This window comes from Nyctibius grandis, chromosome 9 (assembly GCF_013368605.1).
Source record: "Nyctibius grandis isolate bNycGra1 chromosome 9, bNycGra1.pri, whole genome shotgun sequence".
Lineage (NCBI taxonomy): Eukaryota > Metazoa > Chordata > Aves > Nyctibiiformes > Nyctibiidae > Nyctibius > Nyctibius grandis.
In genome coordinates this window covers 8,852,116-8,878,498 of record NC_090666.1, presented here as the reverse complement: position 1 = coordinate 8,878,498, position 26,383 = coordinate 8,852,116, and the positions used below count along the sequence as shown (strand labels likewise).

The 26,383-nt window shown below is 40.1% G+C and overlaps 1 protein-coding gene and 1 long non-coding RNA gene across 4 annotated transcripts in view; one reads left to right on the top strand and one right to left on the bottom strand.

Moving 5' to 3' along the window:
- On the bottom strand, nucleotides 1-25,267 carry FAM117B (family with sequence similarity 117 member B). The gene is made up of 8 exons (XM_068407239.1): nucleotides 24,516-25,267; nucleotides 16,969-17,120; nucleotides 11,994-12,086; nucleotides 11,362-11,475; nucleotides 5,144-5,287; nucleotides 3,854-4,079; nucleotides 2,801-2,921; nucleotides 1-546 (listed from the first exon to the last, which is right to left on the bottom strand). The coding sequence occupies exons 1-8, from the start codon at nucleotides 25,117-25,119 to the stop codon at nucleotides 228-230; spliced, it is 1,773 nt and encodes a 590-aa protein (XP_068263340.1). The 5' UTR covers nucleotides 25,120-25,267; the 3' UTR covers nucleotides 1-227.
- LOC137666954 (uncharacterized) overlaps nucleotides 24,455-26,383 on the top strand; it is a 27,185-nt gene continuing 25,256 nt past the window's right edge. For all 3 annotated transcript variants that reach the window (XR_011048735.1, XR_011048734.1, XR_011048733.1), the window contains exon 1: nucleotides 24,455-24,650. This is a non-coding gene — a long non-coding RNA (uncharacterized lncRNA). The remainder of the gene's footprint in view (nucleotides 24,651-26,383) is intronic.

Below are 26,383 nucleotides of genomic sequence, written 5' to 3'. Positions count from 1 at the left end.
GAGAAACAGAACCAGAGTCTTCATAAGCAGAAAGTGCAACAGAGTATCAGCTGCTGCATCCTCCTGAACTCAATGTGCTACCAAACTGTCAATTATACAAACAGTTCAGTTATGACAGTGCCATAAATTGTTAAAACAATGCAAATAGTGTGATCAGAAAGGTCTGGTCAACTGGTTCGAATTTTTTTCCCAGTAGTTGCCCAGAAAAATGTCAAGACAATCTAATTCTATTCTTCAGCTTCCTCAATATGTCCCGATTGCTGGAGTATAGAGGTGTGTGGTATTACTGTACTTGTTCCACGAGAGATCCTGTCTTGATCTGTGTTTGTAGACAAGGAAGCCATAGAAATGGGCTGCAACAAACTGGGTGTCACGCCAGAGGAGACAGTCAGGCTGTGTGTAGTGCCCTTAAGTGTGAGATCCTGTGTGGGAAGAAGTGGCTTGAGGATGCTGACAAGACAGAAAGCAGAGCCACTTTTAGGAATGAAATTCACTTTGTTCTTGTCAGGGCAGTAGAAGGCTGGAATTTCATGCAATGGCTTTGGCCTAGAAATAAAATACACACAATAGTTTTAAAATTACATTGAACAACCACCTTCTGTCAATGGCAGGTACGTACTGCTGAACACCATCACCAGAGACAAGTCGAGGTTTAAACTTGAAGCATTTCAGCTACTCAATAATGCCTTAATGACACTCCCACCACATGGCAAATAGCAAACTGCTTGTTTACATATACTACAAGATAAACAGCACGTTCTCAGTGCAGGCTGTCTCTAGACCCAAGGAAGACACTAACTTCATGTTGCAAATCACAAACTCTGTCCATGAATTGGCATATCCAATATATAAGAGAGTATTCTCAATCACATTCTCCAGAAACTGTCATAACCCAACAAGTTCTGCCCCACATACAGACACTCTTTATACAGCAGGCCTTTTGAAAGAAAGCTGGCATAGCAACATTCCTAATATTGCGTGTCTCAGAGCTGTTCGTGATCATTGCGGGATCCCCTTTTCTAGACTTTTGCCTCCTTCGCATGTTCACCTGAGTGTGGCCTGAATCTCTCTAAAAGATGAGCCCAACTTACTTAAAAACTCAATACAGAGTGTAAAATGTAGTATGCCCAAAATGGCATTCATTATCAAGTACCTATAACCTGGGAAGGAAGTGTGGTTTAGATCCTGACTTGCAGTTTTGCCATCTCAGCGTATAATGCAACCAACTCAGAGGCATGCTTTACAAAAGACAGAGCTGGAAGGGAAATTGTGGATAGCACAGGAATGCCTTCCATGTCTATCTCTAACCCTGCAATGTAAATCTACTAAGCTAGTCTAACTCTACTTTAAGACCAAACTATGGGAATCTGTTCCAAAGCCTCTCCTCCCTGCTGGAAAATAACCATCAGAAATTCATACTCAGTTTTAGTTGTTGCCAGCATTGCTCTTTAGCCCATAACCTCCCCCTCTCTTCCCTGTGTTCGTAAGACAGCCATATGCACCTCTATCTTCATTCTACTAGGCCAAGAAAGCCAATCTTTCAGTCTATTCTTGTAAGTAGATATTCTACTCTGAAAAGTAATTTTCATGAAGTTAGGTACATTTCCACGTTAGCTGATTCTTCAAGTGTCTAGACAATTCAGCCCCATTTATAATTTTTTTCCAAATGAAAATCCTGTAAACTTCAGATAGAAATAATGTTAAACAAAGGTTGAGCTTTATATAGTTACACTCATGTATTCCATGTACATGTGGAATACAAGTACCAGATGTGAGAAAGATTTTTTGCATGAGACTGCAGTGTCTAACAACTGCCATAGCTAGGTAACAACTTCTGGAGAAGCCTGTTTCACTCTACAGCAGAATAGTCCTACAGCTGTGTAGCAAGGACATCCGAAAAGAAATGCAAATGCAAGTCAAATCACAACAGAATATGTTCTTGGAGCAAGTGAAGACTATGTAATCTGTTGGCAACATAGTTTACACACTCTAAAATAGAGACAGGTAACTTAAGTTGCTGTAACCCTTTACACATTGCTATGGAGAGGCCTTAGAGACCTCTCAAAATCCATCTGCAGAGATCAGAGATGGAAAATACACAAAGGCAGCTATAATTTTTTAAGTTACTACTTATACTAGATGGCATTGCTGAGATAATATAAGCATAAGAGAATTATAACCAAACTATACTCCTTGTGTGATGAAATGAATTTTTAACTAAACGTTAAGATTCTTGCATCCAAATGACATAAGGGTATAAAAACTCCACTGAAAATAATAATAAAAACATAAAACTCCAGAACATTTCCAAATGACAAAAGCTGGCTTTTTCAGAATGACCAAAACATCAAATACTCAGGGTCAAATTCACTCCTCTGTCACTAAAAGTTTCACAACTACATAGATGTAGCTGAAAAGAATACGGTCATCAGATTCTAGATTACTGGACGCACCTGTCAAGCTGTGACATACATTAGCTGATGCACCTGCATTACAGCTTCTTGGTACATCCCTCTGTACCTGATTATTTGAGTTCCTCCCCCACTGCCAGGTAAGAGACAGTCCTCTCAAGTTATGCTGGTTTAAAAAAAAAAGTCTCTCAAGGTTTTGATTTTAACACAGAATTCCAGCCATAAAGTACATCCATGTATACCAGTACACAGTCACACTAACAGAGATCAGGCTGTTAGTATGGTTTTAGGAACTGGACTAATAATTTTGATCTGACACAAAAATCAATAAACCAATGGATAACTCTGAACATTAAATGTTACTTCTTACGTAGTAAAGATCAACTTACAAGCTTTCCTCAAAGACTTTCACCTTTTCACAGCCCTCTGGAGGTTCACGCTTGAACATGTAGCTGTTGTTGGGTTTTGGTGAGGTAGCATATTTTGGCAAGGGAGAATTATTCCCATTCTCTGCAGGACAGAGTATCTCATTACTTAAATGCGTCACACTGAAAAACAACAACTGTCTTTAAATGCCCTCCAAATTGAAACCCACTTCATTATCAATGTTATAAAATTAAGAAACATTTTCATTTGCCTCCAAGTCTTGCAAATAAGCTTATCTCAATCCCTTTCCTCCTTCCTGTTTCTCCTTGGATCATTTTCAGGCTCCTCTGCAATCTCTGTTCATTCCTGGACACTTTCAATTTGCAAACCTGAATCTATGGTCCTGTGCTGTCACCATCTAGCCAAAATAAATGGGCAGAAGCCATATTCCTTAAAAACCAGAACAGGTTTATGTTAAATTATAAAATAGACCTAAGCATACCTCTGGTAAAAAAAAAAAAAAAACAAAAAAAAAACAAAAAAACCCCACACACAAAAAAAACACACACACAAAAAAAACCCAAACAGTTAAACTTTTATGCATACATGTATGAAATGCTGGAAGGTTGCCCATTTTGCCCAAGATCATAAAAAATACCTGACAGAAGCAACAGGACTAGCCTACTTTGCTGTATGCTACTGCTTCTTCAACTTGCTTAAAGTATTTTCAAGAATATATTATTTAAAAACAAAAACTTGTTTGGGAAGCACATTCCTCAGTCACATCTATCCAGCTTCAATTACAGAACACTAGATATGTGTGCACACACAGTATTTGCAGAAATTTGGAAAAAAAAGATCATAGAATTGTTTTGGTTGGAAAGGACCTTTAAGATCTTCAAGCCCAGCCACTAACCTAACACTACCAAGTCCACCAAGATCACTTATAAAGAAAAAAAAAAGTTCTACCATTTCTCCATGGATATGGGAAACAAAACCCCTCTTCTACTACATGTTCATCCATATAGCAACGAGTTAAAGCTTAGCATTGTTGAACTTTTAAAGTTAGACAGTACCTTTATCTCTGGAATCAGCAAGAAGATCATCTGTAGAACATGGACTTTCCTCACTGCCTTCGTTAGAGATGGTAAGAAATGAGGTTGGAGATACTGACTGGGAGCGGCTGCTGTTGTTACTACTCCTGTCTGCTCCACCAGGCGTTTGGGTATCGATGCTGCGAGTACTACTACTGCGCTGAACCAATGGAGGTGGCGCACGGTGCCCATCTGGAATATCTTGAGGCTGTTAAAAATAAAAGATATCAGATGGTTGCTCTTATCTGGTTAGTAATTTCTTTAAATCCAGTAATGCTAAGGAGTTTTTCTGTTTTCATAAAACTGTTTGAAGTAGAACATTTTATTCTTTATACAAGATTCCAACAGAAAATAAAATAAGCCAGGTGCGGAAACCAAGGACAACAGTTTTCAAGGTTTCACAGAATCACAGAAATGTTGAGGCTGGAAGGGATCTCTTGAGACCATCTAGTCCAACTCCTCTCCTCAAGCAGGGTCAGCTAGAGCAGTCTGTCCAAGACTGTGTCCAGTCAGGTTTTGAGTATCTCCACAGACAGCAATCTCACACCCTCTTCCGGGCAACCTGCTCCACTTTTGAGCAGGCTCACACATTTAAAAAAAAAAAAAATTTAAAAAAAGTTTATTTATTGTGTTCAGACTGAATTTAATGTTTTTTAATTTATGCCCACTGCCTCTTGCCCTGTCATTGGGCACTACTGAGAAGAGTCCAGCCCCCTCCCTCTTCATTCCTGCACATCAAGTATTTACACACATCGATAAGATCCCCTGAGCTTTCTTTTCTCAAGGCTGAACGTTCCCAGCTCTCGCAGCCTCTCCTTACATGAAACATGTTCCAGTCCCTTGATCATCTCCGTGTCCTGTATTTCAGATACTTTATTATTTAACTTACATCTAAAAATATCTAAAAATAAAATAGTCACATTATGCTTCAGCTAGGATGGTGATAGTTCAGCATGGGCAAAGAGAAGAAAAAGTTACTACAAAAACTCTCAAAACAGACATTTTGTCTTTTCCCCTGTTTTACTGAGGTTTCTTATTTTATTGGCAGACTAATTACATCACAGTGATCACAGAGGAAAAAGGTTCAGATTCAAGCTTTTAACTCTTTCTTTATGCCTTCCAAGAGAGTTTTAAACTACCTTTATTAAAGACAGAAAAATTCATTCCAGACAAATTTAATTCAAAAATTGTGCAAAATAAAGCTTATGACTTAAAACCCGTAAAGCAAAACCAAAATAATTATATAACACAATCATGGTTGCAGATACATACAACAAGCTGTTCCTCTTTGTCTCCAGTCTCCTTAATTATTATCTCAATCTCCTGATTCAGTCCTTCTACACTGTTTCGGAATCGTGATCCTGTTGATTTGGTAATAGGCATCACAGGAACAAGAGCACTCTTTGGGATGGGAGCCTGAAGAACCAGAGACAATGAGAAAGCAATGTAAATTTACTTACAAAACACAGTTACTATTTCTATTCAAAAGTGAACCTTTAAACAGAACACATCTACACCTCAATATCAAGGATTTTCATGAAACTATAGCGTTTGCATTAAAATAGATGCCTTAAATGAAGACACAGACATCCTGAATTTTGTTCCAAATCTAATTTTTAGCAGGAAAAGCTTTCAACAATCTAGTCTCAAAACTTCCCTTGATATGGTCTGCCTCCAGTTCGATGTTGCTTTACAACTGAAAATTTAACAGTAAATATTTAAGTAATTTTGAAGCCTTTAAAATATATTCAAATTCCTTCTGAACTGAGCTGTACCACAATTTCACTTTCTTCTCTGTCAAATTTACCACTTGTAATTTCATTAAAATTTTATTTTAACAGAGGTCTGCTGTCACATACAGTGACATGACACATGCAGAAGGAAAACCATTCCACAAATGCAAGATTGCACTACGCTAGAAATGAAGACCAACATAGTAACTGTATTAAGCCAGAATAAAAGGTTGACAAAACAATTTAGGAAGACTTCCACAGAAAGAATAAAATCCCAAACCCAAATGTTAATACATAGTTGCTTCAGAATGAAGATTAACATTTTAAAAATGCAGTGTTTCGAAGTATGCATGAAAACTCCATTCTCAGAGAACATGTTACTGAAGTTTTCCAAAGCCCCTTTTGGTACACCACAGCTTCTCAAGATTTCCCATCCTCTCCATTAGCATTCTCCCACCTGTTAAAAAATCATGCTACCAGAACATTAGAAGATTCTGCCCTAAACTTCAACAGAGACTCCTGGTGATTATGCAGGACAGTACTACAGATAATGGAATGCTTCCTGCAAACATTTAGTTCAACTCAAAGAACAGCATGACACTTAAAAGTCACAGTAGAATTCCTGTGTAAAATTCCTAGACTCTAGGGCCTAGTGTCCTGTGATTGAGAACATCTCCTCTGCTGATTGAAGGACAGTAGCATTCTCACCTGGCCTTCAAAGTGGTTTGTTTGTGGTTTTTTAATTTTTCCTCTAAATAACAAGACTGTGCATATACAGACTCCAAAGCATCACGACTTCGCATGTGAACTCTCAAACACCAGGTAAAATTTGTCTGGCAGAAAAACTACCTTAGAAAAATTAATGTAAACAAGAAAATTCTAAGTGCAGATCATAACACAGACTTATTCTCACAATCAGAAGGCCGCAAAACTTACAAATTACATTGGTTTTGCTTTTCTGAAACATTACGATAGCTATTAAAAAAAGAGAGACTTGCGCAAGGACTACAAAATCTTCTGTTCAGGAAATGCTTGTGACACTGTTTATGTCAACAAAAACTAAACATTTTCATAATGGCCAAACTTGGAAAGACTTTCAAAAGTCTTGCCTGAAGATGAAAAATAGGAAACAAAAACCACTGGAGAAGAGCATAAAAAAGTCTCAGAAAGCTACCCCGTTAATTCCATTCCAAACAAGGCCTTGGATCAACAACCCAGTGAGCTAACACAAGTCAATATCCAGTCATAATACAGGTATACCAGAACAAGTTTATGCACTAATAAAGACTGTTTATGCACCCAGTTATTAAATATACACCTTCTTAGGACAAACTGAACTTGTTAAACAGTAGAATGCTTGTCTAAGATTTCAGCAGCCATTAGCAAAACATGGGAATTCTCCATCTTTTAAATATAATTGCCTACCACAGAATTCTTAGAATCAGAGTACTATTTGAAGAGCTCAAAGTAGAAAAGTACAAGTTGCTCCAATACAGTTCATTATGGTTCAATACAGCATGTTTCACTTCCAAAAGAAATAATATTCTGTACGTGACTGAGGATGACTTGCTAACCCGAAGTGCTGGAGAGTGGAAAGGGAAGGAATTATTGTTGCAGGCATGGACAAACCAGCCTCAAAACAAGAAACTTTATATTAGAAATACTGCCTTCACAGAGGTCTGCATGGAGCTGGCCCCTGACATACAGGAACAGGCTATCAACCTTTGGCCAACCATCTGCATATTTGGGAACGCACAAAACGAAGCAAGGTGACAAACACAGGATAATAATTACAGTGCTCACATAATAACACACCATCAGGGAGTTTTGGTGCAGGACAGTTAGAGTCCTGAAACTTACAGGTACAGCATAAACTCATGAGATACGAAATATAGGCGATGACAAATCTAAATTGTTCACAGACATTTTAGAAAAATGCTCCAAGCTCTGCCAATTTTTCAACAAGCAACAGAACTTTAAATAGAATCCAAGATCTTTTGATGCTTTTGGATATTAACATCAAACCTCCTCAAGGCTGAATGCACCATGGTAATTCTACTCTAAAAATGAAATGTTCTACCTATGCAATGTGGTTAAGAGTGAAACAAAAAAAAACCCACTGCAAACTGCATGCAGTTGGTCTCATTATTAGTGGTTGCTTAGGATAAATCGATTGCTGAGACACGAAGGACACGTGCTTCCCAGGAAAGCAAAAGGAGGGGGTTTGATGGTTCATAGTGTCAAGCAGCAGCATAACATCAGCGAAGTGCACTGAGGAAAAAAAGATTATTTTGAAAGACCTAATCCATTTATTCTTCTGTCTGGATTCAGCTCTGGCCTCAATTCTAGTTTCTCCATTACATTAACACTGAGAATAAAGGAAGATCCCATTGGTTTGACTTCTGTTTACAGATTTAGTATCAGGCAACCAATCCAAAATCCAACGTTCTCAGAAGCATCCTGAGATCACCTGAGGAGGCTATGACCTTTCTGCAAACCCCTCTTCCTGTAAAGGGAGGCAGGATGGAACATTTCTGGCATCATGAAAAAACAAATGAACAAAAAAAAACATTCAATTGCTCTGGAAAAAAATGTAGGCAGCAGCAAGGGCTTGATCAAGTTCCTCACCAACTATTTCCTGATTCCAAGTAAAGGGACAGGAATAGCTAACAAGCTTACTCCATAGAGACTGTGTGGATTTCTTTCTTCAAACAAAAATTGTAAAAGAAAGAAGCACAACTAAACAATCAGTTGGAGGCTTAGGTGGTAAGAACCACTGTAAAAATTTTGGTAAAACTCAAGAATTGTGGCAAAGCTTAAATGTTTATTAGTATGGAAGACAAAAGGAAATAAATCCACTGAATTTTTTCTTTTAGTTTTAACTAGAAGAGTAAGCCATTTCCAAAATGTTAAACAGAGTTTACCTGGTCTCTGTGAAGGGACTACTGAGGCAATGTCCTAACACAGTTTCTTAGCTTTGTCAGGAATCCAACTCCTTGAGCTCAGAAATCTTTGTATGGCCCTCTAGAGTCAACAACTGCAAGTTTCCTTCAAGTTGGGAATGTAAAAAAATTTCTAAATATTCTAATCACTAACTGCAAGTGTTTCCACACAGTCCTTCCCACAAATCCTGAAGGAACTGAGCTGCTGCCAGAAATTCTAGTCTAGCAGTTCCCTAGAAAGGAATGAGAAAGCCTAGGAACTTTGCCCTCGATGCCTACAGTTACAGATTTTCACTCTGACTTAGAAAGCAGCCTCTAAATGCCATTAATCTAAACCCTTCACTTACTCTTTTTGAAGCCGCCTGTAACTTCCCCCCTTCACAAGTAGCTCAACACAGCTGGCACAAAATTTACCAAGAAAAACAATACTTCGTTTTGTAACACTGCTGGAAAAGCTGCTTTGCCTCAGTTTATATTTTATAGTCCGTTTCACAAGCCCAAAAACTAATTATCTGTTGTGCAATATTTTATTCACGTACTCTAAAATTTGGCAGAATGCAAAAGACCTCCATACAAGAAGCAACATTTCATGAGCGTAATAGTAAAGTAATTATCATCCAAAAAAAATTTATATACATAATTTGGGGGGATGTATTTTTCAGAGTAGTGGTATCACTGTTCATTTTCAAAATTAAAACCCACTAAGATTATCTATGTTAAAGTGACAATAGCTTAGCGTTCGGAAACCTACAGGTTTGTAGAACACCAAGCCAAACCTGTTAGACTGCATGTAATTCTCCAGTGTACTGAAGGGCCTACACCAAAAGTCTCTCAGTACACTTTTTTTTTGGTTGAAATGCCTCAATTGCCCACTAGTACCGAACAAATCTTCAAACTACAAATTTGGATAAAATACCTGCAGCAAGTATTTTGACCTGCCTCTTCCCTCCCCCCGCAGATGTGTCTCACCAGTTTTCATAAACTTTCCCAAAAACCTCTAGGAAAGGCATCGGGTCATTTATTTGTCTTTCTTCTTTCATCATTTTGGACTGTTCTGACTTGAGCTACAGCAGTCACTAAGATTAGCAGCATGCTACACTGCACCTGTACTTCAGTAAAGTAGATCAAAATGTAGGAATTTGTACTAGACAGCCTGTTTCAAATTCAAATTGTTCTTCTGCTATACAGGAGGAAGAAGAAACAGTTTCTCTTTCAAAGTTTAAAGAGTTTGAAGAAGTAATTCCTAAACTGCTATGTCAAAAAATGTAACTAAAAAAAATATCCTAAATACAATACTTCTAGTAACACAGAATTCAAACTAATAACAAACTGAATTCAAGAGGCACATCCTGAAAATTCATGACTCCTAATTAAATGAACTACAGCAGGGACAAGTTAGGGTTTGAGACAAAAGATGTTACTGATTTTTATACAAAGCAGGAGTTAAACAGTGCAGCAGAAATTCAAGACACTGTTCTACTTTCTTATTTCCAATATTGTAGTATAACAGATTTACTCAGACACCTGACTTCTACCTATGAAAGAACCTGGCTGCTCAGGACTGTATGTATGGTTCTCCCTTCTATTTTTTATTTCCTCCTTTATCAGAATGGGTAAGTACCTGTATAGTAGGACACATGCTGATGTCACAACAGCTTCCCTCTCTGGCCTAAATTATTTCTGGAAGGACAGAATGACAGAAAGGAAACAGTTTTCATTAACTGGTATCAAATTATGATATTTATTAGAAAAATGCTAACTGCATTTCAGGAGTAATTTGGAATATTAGATTTGCAGAGAAGCTTGACAGCTGAAGTACTTTCTCAATTCACACCACTGATAGTTTCACAGTTTCTTTCAACTACACTGACTTGCGGGGCAATTGTGAGGGATTCATTCTTTTTGTAACTGTTAAAAAAATTGTGTGCATATAATAAATATACATTCTTGAGATATCGGGGGGGGGGAGTTTTCTTCTGAAAAAATGACCAAACTTTCCTATTGGTTTCTTAAAGTTACTCAAGCAAAACAGACTTGAAAAAGGATCTGTGTGTCTAAAAGCCTGTAATTTTTTTCCACTGGCTATCAACTAAGCTAAAAATATTACCCCTCTGTGAACCTGACCTCATTAACAGTCTTGAGATAAAACTAAAACTGCACACAGAAAATGGGGTGGCCTAACCATCACAATTTTTGTCGTGATTACTACTTAAAGTCTCAAGGCATGATAAATGACAAGGAAAAAAAAAAATCTTACAAAGGCTGAATGAAGACATCAAGAATATAAACACTTTTAATAGAGTACCTAAAAATCCCATTGAATAGCCTTTTGTCAGGTAAACTCTCTAAATCAGTTCATCACAGGATTAGACAAGGGCTACTGTCATGATGTGAAACATGATCAGCAAAAACTACAATTTTATTTGAGTGTATTGTTTTATCACCAGTTTGCCCCATGACATTCTACATGGAAAATCATAATTGTTACAGCAATGCATAATGAAAAAAATAATCTATGGTTTTAGATTAAACTTATCTGTCATCCTTTTGTAGAGTCTGCAGAATGCACTTTAAGAGTCTTGCTTTAAGGAAGGATCTAACAATGTGAAATTCTCTGAAAGTGGGAGTTCAAAGCCAACCTAGCCAAGTAACAAAAAGATCTGGGACCCCATACACTCCAGGAAGTCAAAGGAAACAGATCTATTTCACAGAATTCACCTATAGCTACAATGTATTTAGCAGTACATGGTATTTCTTGAAAGGAGTTAAAAGTAGTAATAGCTACTCAGTACGTCCAACAATCGCACAGCCTCACCTGACTGTGGTTAATGGCTGCGTGGTTACCATGAAACGGAGACTGTCTTTCTTTATCACGATGATGCCTACTGCTGTGTTTGCTTCTCTGCAAATGTTGACGCAATTTTGCAATCTAATAAAGGAAAAATTCACATTAGATTTCACCAGATATATTCAAGTACACACATAGTTTCATCAATTTATTACATCACTTAGTTAAAATTCTTTACTACCACAATGTTCATAATCATTGCCAGGACTAAATTAGACTCAAGTTCTTGCAAACCTAACATGTTAGCTATCAGTTCAGCTGAAGCCCAGAAGATACCTCTGGAGGTTTAATGAAAGAACTTGAAATACATAAAGTTTGAAAGTAGTTTGGTCACTGTTGTATTTCCTCTTTTGATAAGGAACATCACCTACATTTGACACTTTCTTTCCCACGTATTCAGGTTAAAAATTTTAATAGTCCTGCATTATTATATGAAATCAACACCAAATAAACTGCTGTTTCTTATTTTTTACCATGCCCATGATCTGTACAATAAAACAAAGCAATACAATATTCATGCCTTCCTGAAAACTCATGCTAACAGTGCATACCAGTAAAAAATTTAATCCAAAGCTATCTCAAATTATAACATTTCTGACCTCCTTGAGTTGATCATTGCTGCCCCACGATGCTGAACGTTTGTGTGAGCTTCTCTTCTTTTCTAAATATTCTTCAGCCCAGGCATTTTCTGTCTGTAGCAAGAAGATCACAGGATTAATTAAAAAAAAAGGTAATTCCTACTTTCTGGCAGAATATTTTAAGACAAATTAGAAGAGAGAACAGTGTTAAGATTTGCTAGATTCAGAACTGTGAGTGAAAAGCAGTCACTAAAAGCCTTTCTGACAAGTAAAATATGAAAGACTGGAGTGAAACTACGTAGTAAGAAAAAAAACACCCAGAAAACCCCCAACTTTCAGACCTACTCTAATATAAGAATGTGCTAGTTACCCTTCCAAATTATTAAGCATAAGGCAGTGTTAACAGCCAGATGTACCACAACCTGCTACAGAGCTCTGAAGAACCAGTATGACAATGCTGAATTTGAGGGAGACGGTATATTTTATTTCCTGCACAGATGCTGACCTTGTTATTTCTGACACATTAGCAAGGGTAGCTTGGTGTAATCATTGTGAAAGCCTGCACCAATACGGCTTCAAAATCATGTTCTTGCTCAGCAGAATGAGAAAAAGGAAGGCAAGGCATACAAGCACCACTAGAGCTATAGCAAAGCAGGGAATTAATTTATTAATGTCTCAAAGGGCTTCAGGTTCATAGTTGTCTCAGGCCAAGCAGAAAGCAACACAGGTAATACTAATCTAGTTTCACTAAACCAACAAAGTCATTAACATTTAATAAAGAAACTTGCAAACATACTGCAGTGAAAAAGTTCTGAGAAACGCAAAGTATCATTAAGACAAACTGTATTTATTTAAGGTAACAAAATGCACAGGCAAGTCTGTGATAATACTGCATGCTTTATGGACAGTTAGTATTCCCACCTAACCAGGTCCAGAACAGTGTTCAAAAGCAGTGAACTGTAAAGGCTCTAAGAAGAGGGATAATAACATACATCCGGAATCTCCGTGCAGTCACAAGAAATATACCTAACAAAGCAGGAAGAAGGATTTCTGGAAGAGGCTTACACACTGAAAGAGTCAGTGAATTCCTTTAAATTCACTGTTGCCACAGCGCAGTTCTTATGACACAGCGGTGATCTAGCTAAGTCAGCCTTAGCAGTCACTGATATCTCACTTTCTCCTACAGGCAGGAACTTCGATTGCCTCAAAGCCTTCACACCTACAGTGTGCAACAGTTGTTCTTATATTTGAGAAAAACAGCTTGCAAGCCACAAGCTGACCTTACTTATCCCATCTGTACTCAGAACACAGAATCTTACAAGACCTTAGATGATGTGGTATTAGCAATCTCCATTTTGCAGTGAAAATGGAGGTGTAACTCTGAAGATACTGATTGCAACTCCCATCGGCTTCAATTACAGACCTAAGTTTCATACAAATGAAACCTCTACTATCAGTATTTTTTCATCTTCATCATTCCAAATCAAAAACTAACTAGGACAAATCTGAATAATAAGGTTAATAGGGTTGTTTTGAAATTCCTATTTCATAGCAAAATTAGAATCCATTAGAATCTGTTTTTCCAGAAAAGCACTCACTTATCTTCATCATAAAATAGAAGAATTGATAACCCCCATCCCCAAGTACCAACCTTTGCTTAGCCAATTCTCAAATGTCAATCTGGAGTCTCATCCTATCTCTAGGTCCTGGAACAATAAGTTTTAGCCACTACTTCTAACTTCCCAACTCAGCACAACCATTACCCTTGCCTATAGGAATCTAATTAACATTCTAATCAGTCTTTGCATTTAATTTATATTCAAGACTTTGACTTAAGATTCAAGACTTACTTCTCAAATTAATATCTGACACATTTTAAAGGATTAGAGGTTACTTTGACGCTCATCCTCAAAACAAATAGTTAGAAATCTTTTTAGAGCAAGAGTAGGTATAAGACATTAAATTATAAGAAATCTTTACGTCAAGACAGAAATGTAATACTATTTTAGCAAGTCTCCTCCTACTATTCCCCACATTTTGTTTATAATACTTATTTTCAAGAAACACAGATCCAATAACAAATAGACAAAGAGGGATTTCTATCTCTCTAGGTTCTTAAATCACTACTACTTGCTTATTAGTTGTTACCTTTCACAACATCCTTCTGCCTGTTCCAGAATTACAAAGAGAAATGAGTTTAAGGCTAAACTTATCACAGATAGTAGAACACTTAAGAAAAAAAAAGTCTTCGAGGCAAAAACTTTGCAGTTGAAATGAATTGCTCTTCAAGAAATAAAAAAAAAAATACAAAGCAATTCTCTCATTTTAACTTGTATTTTGACATAGCTGTATTTCAAACAACCACAGGCAAAGCTGAACAGGTTTGATTCAAATAGCAAAAGACACACGGTTAAACACCCGTTTTAGCAGCACTTAAAACAATATCTGCATGTATGAATTCTAGCCACACCCTAAGACACTTAATAGTAATACACTTATTCATCATCCAACAAAAATTCTGCATGTACATAATTCAGTCTGGTTTTATAGACAAGTTTCATCAAAATAATCAGTCGAATCAGGAGTCTGATAGACAGCCTCTGCGTGACCTGGGATCTCTTACCCAGTTCTCAGCTATGACCTATGGGCATCTCTATAAAGGCCTGCAAGCTCAAGTGTGTCACTAATTCCTGTCTCTTCCCAGTCTGCTTCCTGAATGACTCTACTCCCTATGCCATAAACCCACAAAGTCAAGATACCCTGCTTACTCAACTTGGAAATCTTTTATATCTTAATAGATTCAATTCCTGTTCCCTAAACTTTTGAAATGTGAACACATCCATTTCACATCAGGCTCTGTCAAATCTGAAATTACACACTGGAGCCAGAATACCTTTTAAGTGAAACTTCATCCAAACACCACATCTTTGGAAACGCTAAACAATACAGAGAGCCTATAGTATCTTGGGAAACTAACTATTGTAAATCACATTTTAAACTTGCCCCTAGCTTAAATGGTTGCTCTCAAGCACACCAGAAAGATTAAAAGCAACAATGTCTCATCAGTGTCATATCAACACAAGCTTTGGAGGTACACTTGTATGCCTGTATCCCCAAATTTTCTACTGATTTGATAAATTTTAAGTTAGGAAATGCAAACAGATCATTCTATTTCCCTCAGCAGTATACTAACCTCAATCACCACTAAATACTCATTCTGTAGAAATATCCAATGCCCTTTACAGTCTTCCCATTAATCTTTGCAAATATCTTTCCCCTTATATATGAAATCCCCACTACAACAGCATCTAGATGTGTCAGAATTGGAAGAAAAAGGCAAAAGAAAAATGTAAGCCAAAAAGGATGATATCTAATCTACCTGGAAAATACACAGATTATAAAAGCCCAACCATGACTCAGATTAAACCAAAACTAAGCTGAAAGAGATCAGCTGAATGTAGCAAATACTTTGGCAGTAGTATAGAAATATAATTATTTTGAAAAAAGTATTATCTTAAGAAATCAGAAATGAAAATAAATAGCTAACGCACCCACACTGGTTTAGTTCTGCCCTTTAATAGCTAAGCATGAACAGCAATTTCTTGTATATCATATGCCTGCCTTCATCCTCCTCCTCTTACTATGATTTGCTTACCTTTTTCACACTATCTTCTAACCATTTTTCTGATTCATTTTCCTGCACAGAAAACTTGTTCCTCAGCTCTCCTTTCTTCACCAGTTTCTATTTCCACCTCATCCACACGGGCATATTCCCCTACAAAACACCTTACTTTTCTACTGATCTGCTCTTTGAATTGTGGTCCTTTCTGCAAAGTGTTGTGGATCTTGAGAAAGGCATACAGGAACAATCAATGCTGCAGACATCATCTGCTCAACTCCCTACACATCTGAGCAGACAGCACACTGAAACCTATGAGGCCACATTTCTGTTATTGTTACCAAACCTAAGGCAGGCTCAAACTGAAGTACGTCCCACGTGCTGTCAGTTTCTCTTCCAACCGCATTTTGCTTATGTTCTTTGGAATTGGTGGAGACCTGTTATTGAAACCATCCTCTAGGAAAAGGGATTTAAAATCTGATATGTTTGGCTCACTCTTTCACTCTACAAGTTAGGGAAATCCACTGCCAGACTGCAACCACAGAAGGATAAATGAAACACTGGGATATTTTATGGAAAAATCCATCTTGAATCACTTCTGCATACAGTAGGATACTATGTAACAACAGCTCCCTTTAAGGGGAATGATAAAACAATTGTCATGATAAGTGTATAACTCTTGTAATGCCAGTTTCATTCAATTGTTTGTTGGTTCTGTGTTTACAGGTGGCACAGGACTGAACCATCAAAAGCTTGTGAAATTTTGTCAAGTTGAAGTTTATTGGCAAATCATGTACTTTTAAAATACTTTGCAGTTGAGCTAAATTTGAACATCATTCACAGTTCAATGAGGCAGCTCTTCAATGTATATAATTCTATACTTGGTGCATAGATACCAGGTAAACATTAAAGGCCTTTTACAATCAGAGGATGAACAGCCTATCATAGAAAAGGCTACAATAACTTTTATACAGGCACGACAGAAGCTTTTTTACTCAGTTTTAATACAGACATACATATAAGGAGTCATTAAGTTCTCTTGCATAAATTTAAACTAAATAGTACTTAACACCACTTCAATCTAACGTACTGCACACTGGAAGAACAGTGAGAACACAGATGTGCAATACACTATAGTGTTTTTCTGAGGTAAGAAGAAAGTGGAACTCTTAACAGATATTACAGTTCACAGCCTTTTCCTAGAGAAGAATGCAAATAACTCACATACGTAATAGCAAAGGTAGGATTCCTGCAACCTGAAAGTGAATAGGAACTTGTAAGCAAGAAAGCTGAAGTGATTGTTTTCAAGGGAAAACCTTCTTATATTTAAATCCTGTCTTCACATTTAAACACTCCGAAGACAAAAATCTGCCCTACCTGTGTGGCTTTGTCTCTCATACATGGAGCAGCTTGGCCATGATTATCACGAGGCCACTGTCCAGCAAGGTACGGAGCAGCAAGTATATCCAATGAGGAAGTCCGGCGAATAATACTGGAAGGGCTTGATGAAGGTGGTCTTAATTTGTCAGCTAGAATAAGAACATTTGATTATAAGGAAAGCAAGACAGAGAGCTTCATTATTTTAATTGCCTACAAGAAATCATATCAAACTGGAACTACTATGTTATTAAGTATACAACAAGATACTTTTAATATAGGAATTAAGTTTGCTTTTCCAGGCTCTATTCAGTTTTAATAAGCACTGAAATGTGTTTTTATGGTTTCCTTAAAAACATCCTTATGTCACAAACATTGCATTGGTACTCACGTACCATCATTTATTCCCTCAAAGGTGCAACAGTCACTGGATTCCTAAATGATGAAGACTTGGAAGAAATAAAAACAGCTAAGTTTCCTCATACGTAAAGGCTCACAAAGAAAATCTGTGCTAAACTTATTGAATTTAATGCAGAGTTTAGCGTTCATACCACTAGCCCTTCACCCTTCACCTACTTTAATTCAGGGGACACGATAAACTGACATGTTTTATTAACCATACAGTATATGATATATGGCAGATTCATAAAGAGTTATGTCTAACCCTTAGATCCAGAAGTCAACTTTGATAAGGTAATGATTCACATTTTACAAGATAATCAAGACACCTCCTCCCTTCACATGCTACTTGGCAACCACATTCATATTTGTCTGGCACTACACCTTTTGCAACACCTCATTTTTAGTGTTTACATTGACACCACTTTTCAGAACAACTTAGAAACTAACAGGAACCCTTACTGAAAAAAGTTAAATACAAACAGCACAGGAAGTAACATGAGAAGGAAGAATATGGTTAAAAATTAAAATCTGCATCTATCCCATCTATCAATGGTATCTTAAAGTGGCAGTAAAAGACTACGCTGCAAGCTAGTAAGCGTAAACACTATGAAGAAGGGTTCCTCAAAATAGTAACTGAGGTTTGTTAAATTAGACACCAACAAGCAGGAGAGACCCAGGGTTTAGATATACATATATGCTCATACATTATTTGTTACTAACTATTCTAGATGCCAAATGCAAATCCAGAGATCACAATGATGCAAGCTTACTATCAATTCATCTACTCCTCACAGAATTATACTGGAAAGAATCATGTATTAATCTTACCTATAATGAATACAAAGGCCTAAAACAAACGGCTAGAACACAGCAAATAAGATACAGAGATCAGATGGAAGCTTTACAAGGGGACTGGAAAAACTCAGTCATACGTCCTTCCTGACTGTGCCTTAGGATAAATTTTGCACTAAAAGTATAAATAACACAGCAATTTGTATTCTACATAAACTCAGTTATGGGCAAAAGAAGTTATGCCTTATTAGTGTCTGACTGCTAGTCAGAAAATAAACACACTGCCATCAGAAGTCCAAAACTCAATTTCTAAGCCATTTCAATCTACTAAAGATACATAAACATTAATAAAACGTGTTAGGTACAGATTTCAGTGGTGTGGACAACATCTTATTCTCACAGAACACCAGTCTTTCAAATATAAGTCTAGTGACATTCTCTACTAAATATCCTCATGCAAATTTTGTTCAAGGCCAGGTTGGATGACGCTTTGGGCAACCTGGTCTAGCAGAAAGGTGTCCCTGCCTGTGGCAGGGGAGTTGGAACTAGATGATCTTTAAGGTCCCTTCCAACCCAAACCATTCTATGATTCTATGATATTTCAACTATAAGGAAGTAATTATTAGCACTTTAATCAGCCACATTCACGTAAAGCAGTCCAGAAATCTCATCTGGTTTATTATTTCTACTAGTATCAACAATGATAAAATCTTGCTACTGAGCTCACAGCAGATCTGCTCTCAGCGAGTAGCTCAAATTTTGGAGTTACCATGCACTTAAGACCCCTCTATCAAAGAAATTCTCTGACTACTACTACCACCATACAGCACACTGAAAGGTCTGTTTGCATCAGAAGTTTTCAAAACAATTTCTTTTGTCTGTACCACAGGAGAATGTGGCATGCTCATGCAACGTGTCATTCCTTAAAAATTACACCTGCTTCCAAAGTTATATCAAACATTTTCTGTGTCTCAGAAACAGCTGCCATACTCTCCCTATTTATTTTTCTTCTGAATTATTATTCTTCCTCTTTAAGAAGCTTCTCTCTTTTTACCAAAGGGAAACAGAAAGGATGTGAAAAATGAATTAAAAATCAATAAGTGTATGTAGTCAGTCACATCATCTGCAAAGCCATGGCAGCAGACAACTTCAAAACTGAAGCAGCAGAAACTATTACCCTCTTCCCTCCCCCACAAAAAAAAAGTGGAAAGTATACTTTGCAAGGCATACAGAGAAAATGAAAACTGAAGAGCCTGTTTACTATCTAAGTTCAAGGGAAGCTGCTCATTTCAAGGCACAAAGCCTATAAGTACTCTCTTTTCCTCTGATTTCAAAATTCCTTCAAGGAATTCTGTTTTCAGGTTACTTTTATTCAGATGCTGCAAGGACGTTTTTACTTACTTTTCCACCTTCACAACATGTCTTAATACAAATTGCCAAAGTCTACTACAACACAACTCCTCTTGCTGTTTCAAAACATTTCAGTGGGAACATATGCAATGTTTTCATTGCACTTTCCCCTACAACACTTGAAGCAAGTGCTCAGCTGCTATTTTTCCTTGATGTGACCTACATAACAAGAGATCTGCCTCCATAGAGATAACAGTTACAACAGCTGTGGCTGATGAAAAACAATGGAGCTGTTACATCAAATAGACGCTTCTTAAATATTAGGTCTGTTTTAATTGGCCTGATTATCTCTTTAAACCAATATTTGTGACAAATATCAACCCTCCTATCCATCCACCACTACTCTATATCTATTTAGAAACAAAGTTTTTCTGCAATCTGGCTTCAAACAAAGCAAAATAAGAACAGAACATACACAATAGAAATCAAAGTCCACAATGTGGGAAAATAACAAGCAAGTTACCATGTCTTCACAAGTCATTGCAGTACAACAGAGCGACTGAAGTTGCTACAGGTAAGCTGGTATCACACACATCTACTGCAACTGTGAAGTCAGGCACCTCTGAAGGTAATTTAAGCCAAGGCAGTCTAACAATGTGACTGAAGAGCAAAATTGAACAAATATAGATGCTCACCTATAACTAACCAAAAGGTAGGAAAGAGAGCACTGACTTCAGGGGGTCTTAACATACAAGAGGGAAGGTCTTACATATAAGAAAGTCCTAAGAGACAAAACACTCTGAAAATTCATCTTTCAATTTTTCAGGAAAAATGTTAGAAAACTGTTGTTAGAACTGCAAAATAAGGATTACTACTGAAGTGTAACTTGAAGATTGATCTTACAGTCCTGTTGATATCTTTCTACATATTTGAAATTAAAGTTTTGAGAAAGGAAAATAAAAACTCCGAAGAAACATCTTCTAACAGACACCATGAGAAAACAAAACAAAACTAGCAAGCAGCAGAAAGAGCCACTGGAAAAGCACAGGACACCATTAACCTCACAAAATTCCCTGACAGAGTTCTAATTGAAGCTTTTTATACAGGTAGGATATCCAAAACAGTGACAAAGAGAGAGATCCAACTAGCTTCTCTGGCACATAGGCATATCACTGACTTTTTTGTTCTGTTCTGGACAGCCTTTTCCTCAGAAAGGACATTCATGGGATCTCTCCCATGCACAGCTGTCTTTTCCCTAACACTCATACAAACACAACTGATCTCAGGGGCTTCACCTAGTTTTTATGTTTCATTGAAAGTGTTAAACAGGCTCAGACAGTATTAAGAACAGACACAGAGCACAACTGTGTATACTCCCTTTGGAAGACAATCTTGGCTATTATCTTCACATAAATCTAAAGAACTACTCACACTTTTGCTTCTAGTAACTCAAAACGATCCCTCAGTAGGAGAATGAATTAATGTGTTTCACAAAACCAAACCTCAGAAACCTAAGATGTTCAAGTTACTTAATTCTAGTGAATGAAAACATTTTTAATCCAAATAAACTCCCCTGATGTGTTCGCCACAAGAAACCTAAAGTATGATGCTGCAAAAATGAATTCACTTTCTTTACACCCACCATTTGTTAAACAGCTTAGGTAAGCAAAGTAGGCATGTAATGGTACACAAAGCCTTCTGTCCTCCCTTATCCTACAGTAATATCTTTTATAACTACAGCAAAACCTTGGTAATGTTGGCAGGTCTGCAGCTATTATCATGTCACTCACCAAATTCTTAAAATAAATAAATTCTACAGTGAAATTCAAGAGTGTAATGGAGTTCCATTCCTTCTCCCTACCCCAAGGAGGGGTTCACATCTGAACTCCTTACGACTTTCCAGTATACTGTTATAAAAATTTTCATAATTTCCTTTCACACAAGTAGGCTTTAATATTACTCATCCATATACCAGAAAGTTCAGCATCCAGTAGAGAAACCTCTCACAACCTCAAGGCACCTGAAAGGGGCAGTAAAAAACTGCTATGGCTCTGGTCTTGACCTTCTTGTTTACACAGCCTGGTGCATTGTAACACTTCTGGAGCTGAACAGTTGAACTCTTCAAGAAGATGGGTTTTATATAAGAACACAAATAACAAGATCACATTTGATCTTTACTCAGTAGATAAACAAACATAAAAATAACAATAAAGGTACAACATACACATTTCTCTATCTCATTTTGCAACAATCTACTAGCAGGTCAAAACAACTTCCTTTAACAGTGGTGGTTTGCAGACAGGAAAAGAGGCATATGTGAAAACTGAACCAAAACTGGAGATTGCAGGAAAGACCTTGCAGTATAGAAGTGAGGTCACACCAGTGATGGGAAAGACAGAGCACATTAACAGGCAAGTAGAAGCTGAGGTCTGTGAAATAAGTGCTAGAGACTGCAGGGAGGGAAAGTAAAAGACAAAAAGTGGGTAGTAGGAAGATCTAGGCTCTTGATCATATTTATTTAGGAGGGAAGCAGCAAGAAAAGCACAGAAATTTAGGAGTTGTGCCATGGAATCTTCAGTTTGCAATTATCCCATAATCCACAGAAAATTCAGTTAAATATTTCCAACATTTAGTTATAATTCAGTTCAAAAAAACAAGAAAAAAAAAACACAACAAAAAAACACCACAAAAAAAAAAAAGATATTAAGTCACATTTGTAAATTCACAAGTTGGGGTCCTCAAGTGTTAAGCAGGTTGATGAAAACTATGTTCAAAACTATTCAACTGCTTCCCAGAAAAGAAAATCTGAAAAACATGAAGTTGAGTCTAAAGTATACAACTTACAGAACCAGTATCAAAGTTTGGAAGAAGCTAGTCTAACCTCAAGGTTCATTTTAATCTAAAAAAACATGGCTGCAGCTGTAGGAATGAACAAAAGCCATTAGCAACTGAAAACAAGAAACAGGAAAACCCAAGTCACGCTGCAGTAGATTCTGACTGATACCCTGATGTGGCCTGCATGGCTTCACAACGGTGGCCTCAACAGCAAAAATAAAGTTCCACTTTCACGTTCTCAGCTACCACTAAGTTTTCTCATCTAGATGAAGAAAAAATTGAAGTTAACGCAGTCTCTATCGAGCATTGGACTACACAACACAAATGTTAAGCAATACTGAACAGGTTTAATTGGCATTTTGGGCCAATACAAGTACTGTTCAGAAATTTAAACACATGGAAGCAATTAAATGGACACGACTCTTCTGTTTTCACACATCTTGTAAAAAGCTGCTGGAGTTATCTTAACACAGTAATCAAATGACTTCTTTCTATATACTAATTCTTAGATCCAGTAAAGAAGTTAGCACGGTTTCAACGGGCTTCTACATAATGATCTGAAGACAGCGCAATTTTTCCACTCTAAGTGGTCTGACACATGCTTTCACAAACAGATTTTGAACCTGGATCTCAAGGCTAGCCCTCCTGTTCCTCATTCTCCAGGCCAAGAGGTTGCATCTTGGGCAAGAGCTTCTATAAAGTTCACAGGAAGAAGATAGGATGTTGTGATGTGTATAAAGTCTTTCAGATTACTGATTAACCAGAATCTCCAATGAAGAATACACGTTCCTCAATCCAAAACCTCAGAATATAACCTTAAAAAACCCCTCATTACTCTCATCTGAAAAGCAGAAAATCTAATTCAGAACCTAAGCATCTTTGTGGCACTGCTCTCTTACACTGCAGACAAGCAGGCATATGGTAATCTTGAAGCGGTATGTCTGAATGAAAAAAAAAAAAAAAAGAAAAATTAAGTCACACAGACATTAGTTTAAGTACCGTACCAATTGGTTATGACTGTCTAATTTGGCAGCACCATTCCTCAACAGCCAGGACAGAAAATAAAGAAAAAACCCAACACAGTAGTCTGGTTATAATCGTTATTTTCGAAAGGGGAAGCAACATCGGGAGAAGTAGAAGTGTTAAAGGGAATTGTGTTGGTCCTAGATTTCTGCATATACACTTCTGCATACTAGTCAACTTTATTGTTTAGATTACCACATGTAATTTCATGAAACAGAGTAGATGTAAGCTTTGGTATCCCAAAAGTCAGAGACTTTTCCAGATCTGAGGACATTAACACAAAGCCTCACTCACGCATTTTTTGATTAAACTTTTATCCCAAGAAGAAAAAGAACTTACATACGTAAGTCTCTATTATCCTCAACCAGATGCCACATATTGCTTAAATTTCAGCATTCCCAGTAAGTATGTTTTAATTATTAAAAAGCAGTTTGCTACAAAACGTATGCCATTCCCACGCGATTTCCTATCTTGGCTGTAGTGAAGCTTGTCATCACTCTCAAGTTCACACGTCCTTCTGCAGGGTTAATGTTTAAAGTAACTACGAAAAGAGATACTGAATACTTTTTTCCTTAAGCTTGTACTGAAGTATCTTAAGTACATCGCCTGCACCACTGACTCTCCTCTGGAAACCTCTGGCAGTACTTGCAGGAGCACTACAGGACTGGCTACAATTCCCCACATGGCACGCTCGGCTTTCTCTGTCCCTCAAAGCCAGGAAGCAACAGAGTAGCAACAAAAGCAACAAGCCCTTCACACACACACGCTCCACAAGCGCTGCCGCCAGCCAGAGAGGGATCCGAACGGGCACAAGCCTGGGCACAGCCCCTGTCCCTACCTCTCCCCCGGGGAGCACGGCGCGCTCGGAGGCCCACCGCCGGCCCCAGCCCCCCCCGCCCCGCAAAGCGCTGGCAGAGACTCGGCCACGCCGAGCCCGGCGAGTGCCCTTTCCCGCTGGGCCCGGCCGCCCGCCGGCGACCGCTGCCCCCCCCCCCCCGCCGTAACGGTGTGGCCGCGCGCCTCCCCATTCCCCTCAGGTAACGGCCGCGCGCGCGCACCGCGCCCCCCCTCGCCCCCCCGCCCCGGTCCGTAGCGGCCGGGCGGGCAGCAGGTGCAGGCGGGGGCTGGCTGACAGGAGCGCTCACCTTTGCAGCCGGGGGAGCTGGGGCTCTTCCTCTCCGGGGAGCTCCTGCCTTGCTCCGGCGAGTGCCGCCGGTGCCGGACCCTGCCCGCCGCTGTAGCGCTGCCCTCCGGCAGCGGAGGCACCGGAGAAGAGCAAGGTGAGGGCCCGCAGCCCGGCGGCGGCGGCGGGGGGGGAGGCGGCGGTAGACGGTGGGGCCGAGGGGGGCTCCCCCGCGCCCCGCCGGCACGCGTGGGGCTGCCCCGCGAGGAGGCGGCGGCGGCGGCGGCCGCCGAGGCGGCGGCGCTGCTTCCCCCTCCCGCCGGCGTCTGCGTGGCCGTGGCGGGGCCGCCGCGCCCGCCGCTGACGGTGGGCGCCGCGCGCGTGGGGCTGATGCTGCGCGAGGCGGGCGCCGCGCGTGGGAGACCCCCGCCCGGGGCGCTCGCGCCGCCGCTCCTCGTGGGGCTGCCATGTTGCTGCTGCTGCTTGAGCTGGAAGGGCACCGTGGCCCGCATGGGCTGGAGGCGGCTGCTCGCTCCCGCTCCGCCACCCGCCGCCGCCGCGCCTCCTCCCCCCAGGGAGGTGGCCGGGGTCGGGGAGCCGTTGCGCCTCACGCGCTGGTGGGACATTGTCCGTCGGGAGCCGGGGCTCGCGGAAGACCGTCGGTGATGAGGGAGGAAAGGAAAGGCCCGAGGCGCGGGCAGGTCCTCGCGGGGGTCCAACACCTCAAGCGGCGGCCGCGGCGCCGTCCCTTCCTCGCTGCCGTCCCCAGCCCGGGGCTGCCCGCGCTGCCTCCGCAGCCTCCGTGCGCCTCATCAACAATAGTGCCCCGGCCGCCCTGCCCCGCCCCCCGCGCCCTCCCATTGGGCGCGCCGCCGCTCGCCTCGCGCAGCTACGGCGCGCCCATTGGCTGCGGAGCGCGCTCCTGAGTGGCCGAGCCTGCGCGGGGAGAGGGGAGGGGCAGCGCTTAAAGCTACACGCGGCGGTGGGCGGCGGGGCCCCGCCCTGCCCGTGGCACGTGCCGGCGGGGAGCGGGCGGCGGCGCTGAGGGGCCGGGCGAGGGCGGCGGCGGCACCGGCGGCCCGGCCTGATGGCGGAACTCCCTCTCCCCGGGGCCAAGCAGGGCGGCAAGGCAGGCGCAGCAGGTGCTCGGCGGTCCATGAGGCCGCTCCCGCGGCAGCGCCGGGCCCGGGCGAGGTGCCCGGGGTCCCGGGGAAGGCCTGGAGCCCGGCAGGGACAGCGGCTACGGCGCACCCGTGTCCGGGACCCCATCCCGGGGCGGCGGCTGTGCGTTGGAAGCGGGGCTGCGCGGTTATTCTTAGCTCTGAAGGCGCTACCCGCGAGGACGGGGCCTCGGCGGCGGTTTATCCAATCGTTTTGCCACCAGCTCAGCGTTACCGGTGGTGGCACCACATCTCCAGGCAGACTTGACCCCCTTTGGCTTTAACTGCTTCTCCATTAGATTCGGTACATCTTCACTGCAATCTGTTAAAAATACTTGTTAAATGCCAGCATCCTCTTAACTTGATTTATACATTAGAGAAGTGAACACGTGCATGAAATAGGCCTTAGTTCGTGTGTTTGGATTATTTAGGTGGAAGGTAAACACACTTTAGCACCTTCAAGACATGAAGAAATCAATAAAGCCTCTTTCTGTCTTTAAATGACAGTTCTGGGCTACCAGAACTTAGCCGAATTCTTTCCAGTATTGCTCTGCAAGTTGCATGTTGCAACTGAATACCATTGCTGTGATACAAATGGTGCGACAGCAAATTACAGACCGTTCTTTCTTTTCTTCAGCATGGTTGTGCTTGGGTTTGTTTTTTTCCCCTCCTCCTTTCTCCTTTGCTGTTTCTGATTGAAGCATCCTTCACTTAAAAAGCCCCAACTTCC

Bases quoted from the DNA above. Each gene is read 5' to 3' on its own strand.
- FAM117B (XM_068407239.1), bottom strand. From the start codon at position 25,119: ATGTCCCACCAGCGCGTGAGGCGCAACGGCTCCCCGACCCCGGCCACC. The intron at 4,080-5,143 runs GTATGTATCTGC...TATTTTTAACAG, and splicing joins ACAAAGAGGAACAGCTTGTT to CCTCAAGATATTCCAGATGG. The intron at 2,922-3,853 runs GTACTGTCTAAC...TCTGTCCTGCAG, and splicing joins TGCTGATTCCAGAGATAAAG to AGAATGGGAATAATTCTCCC.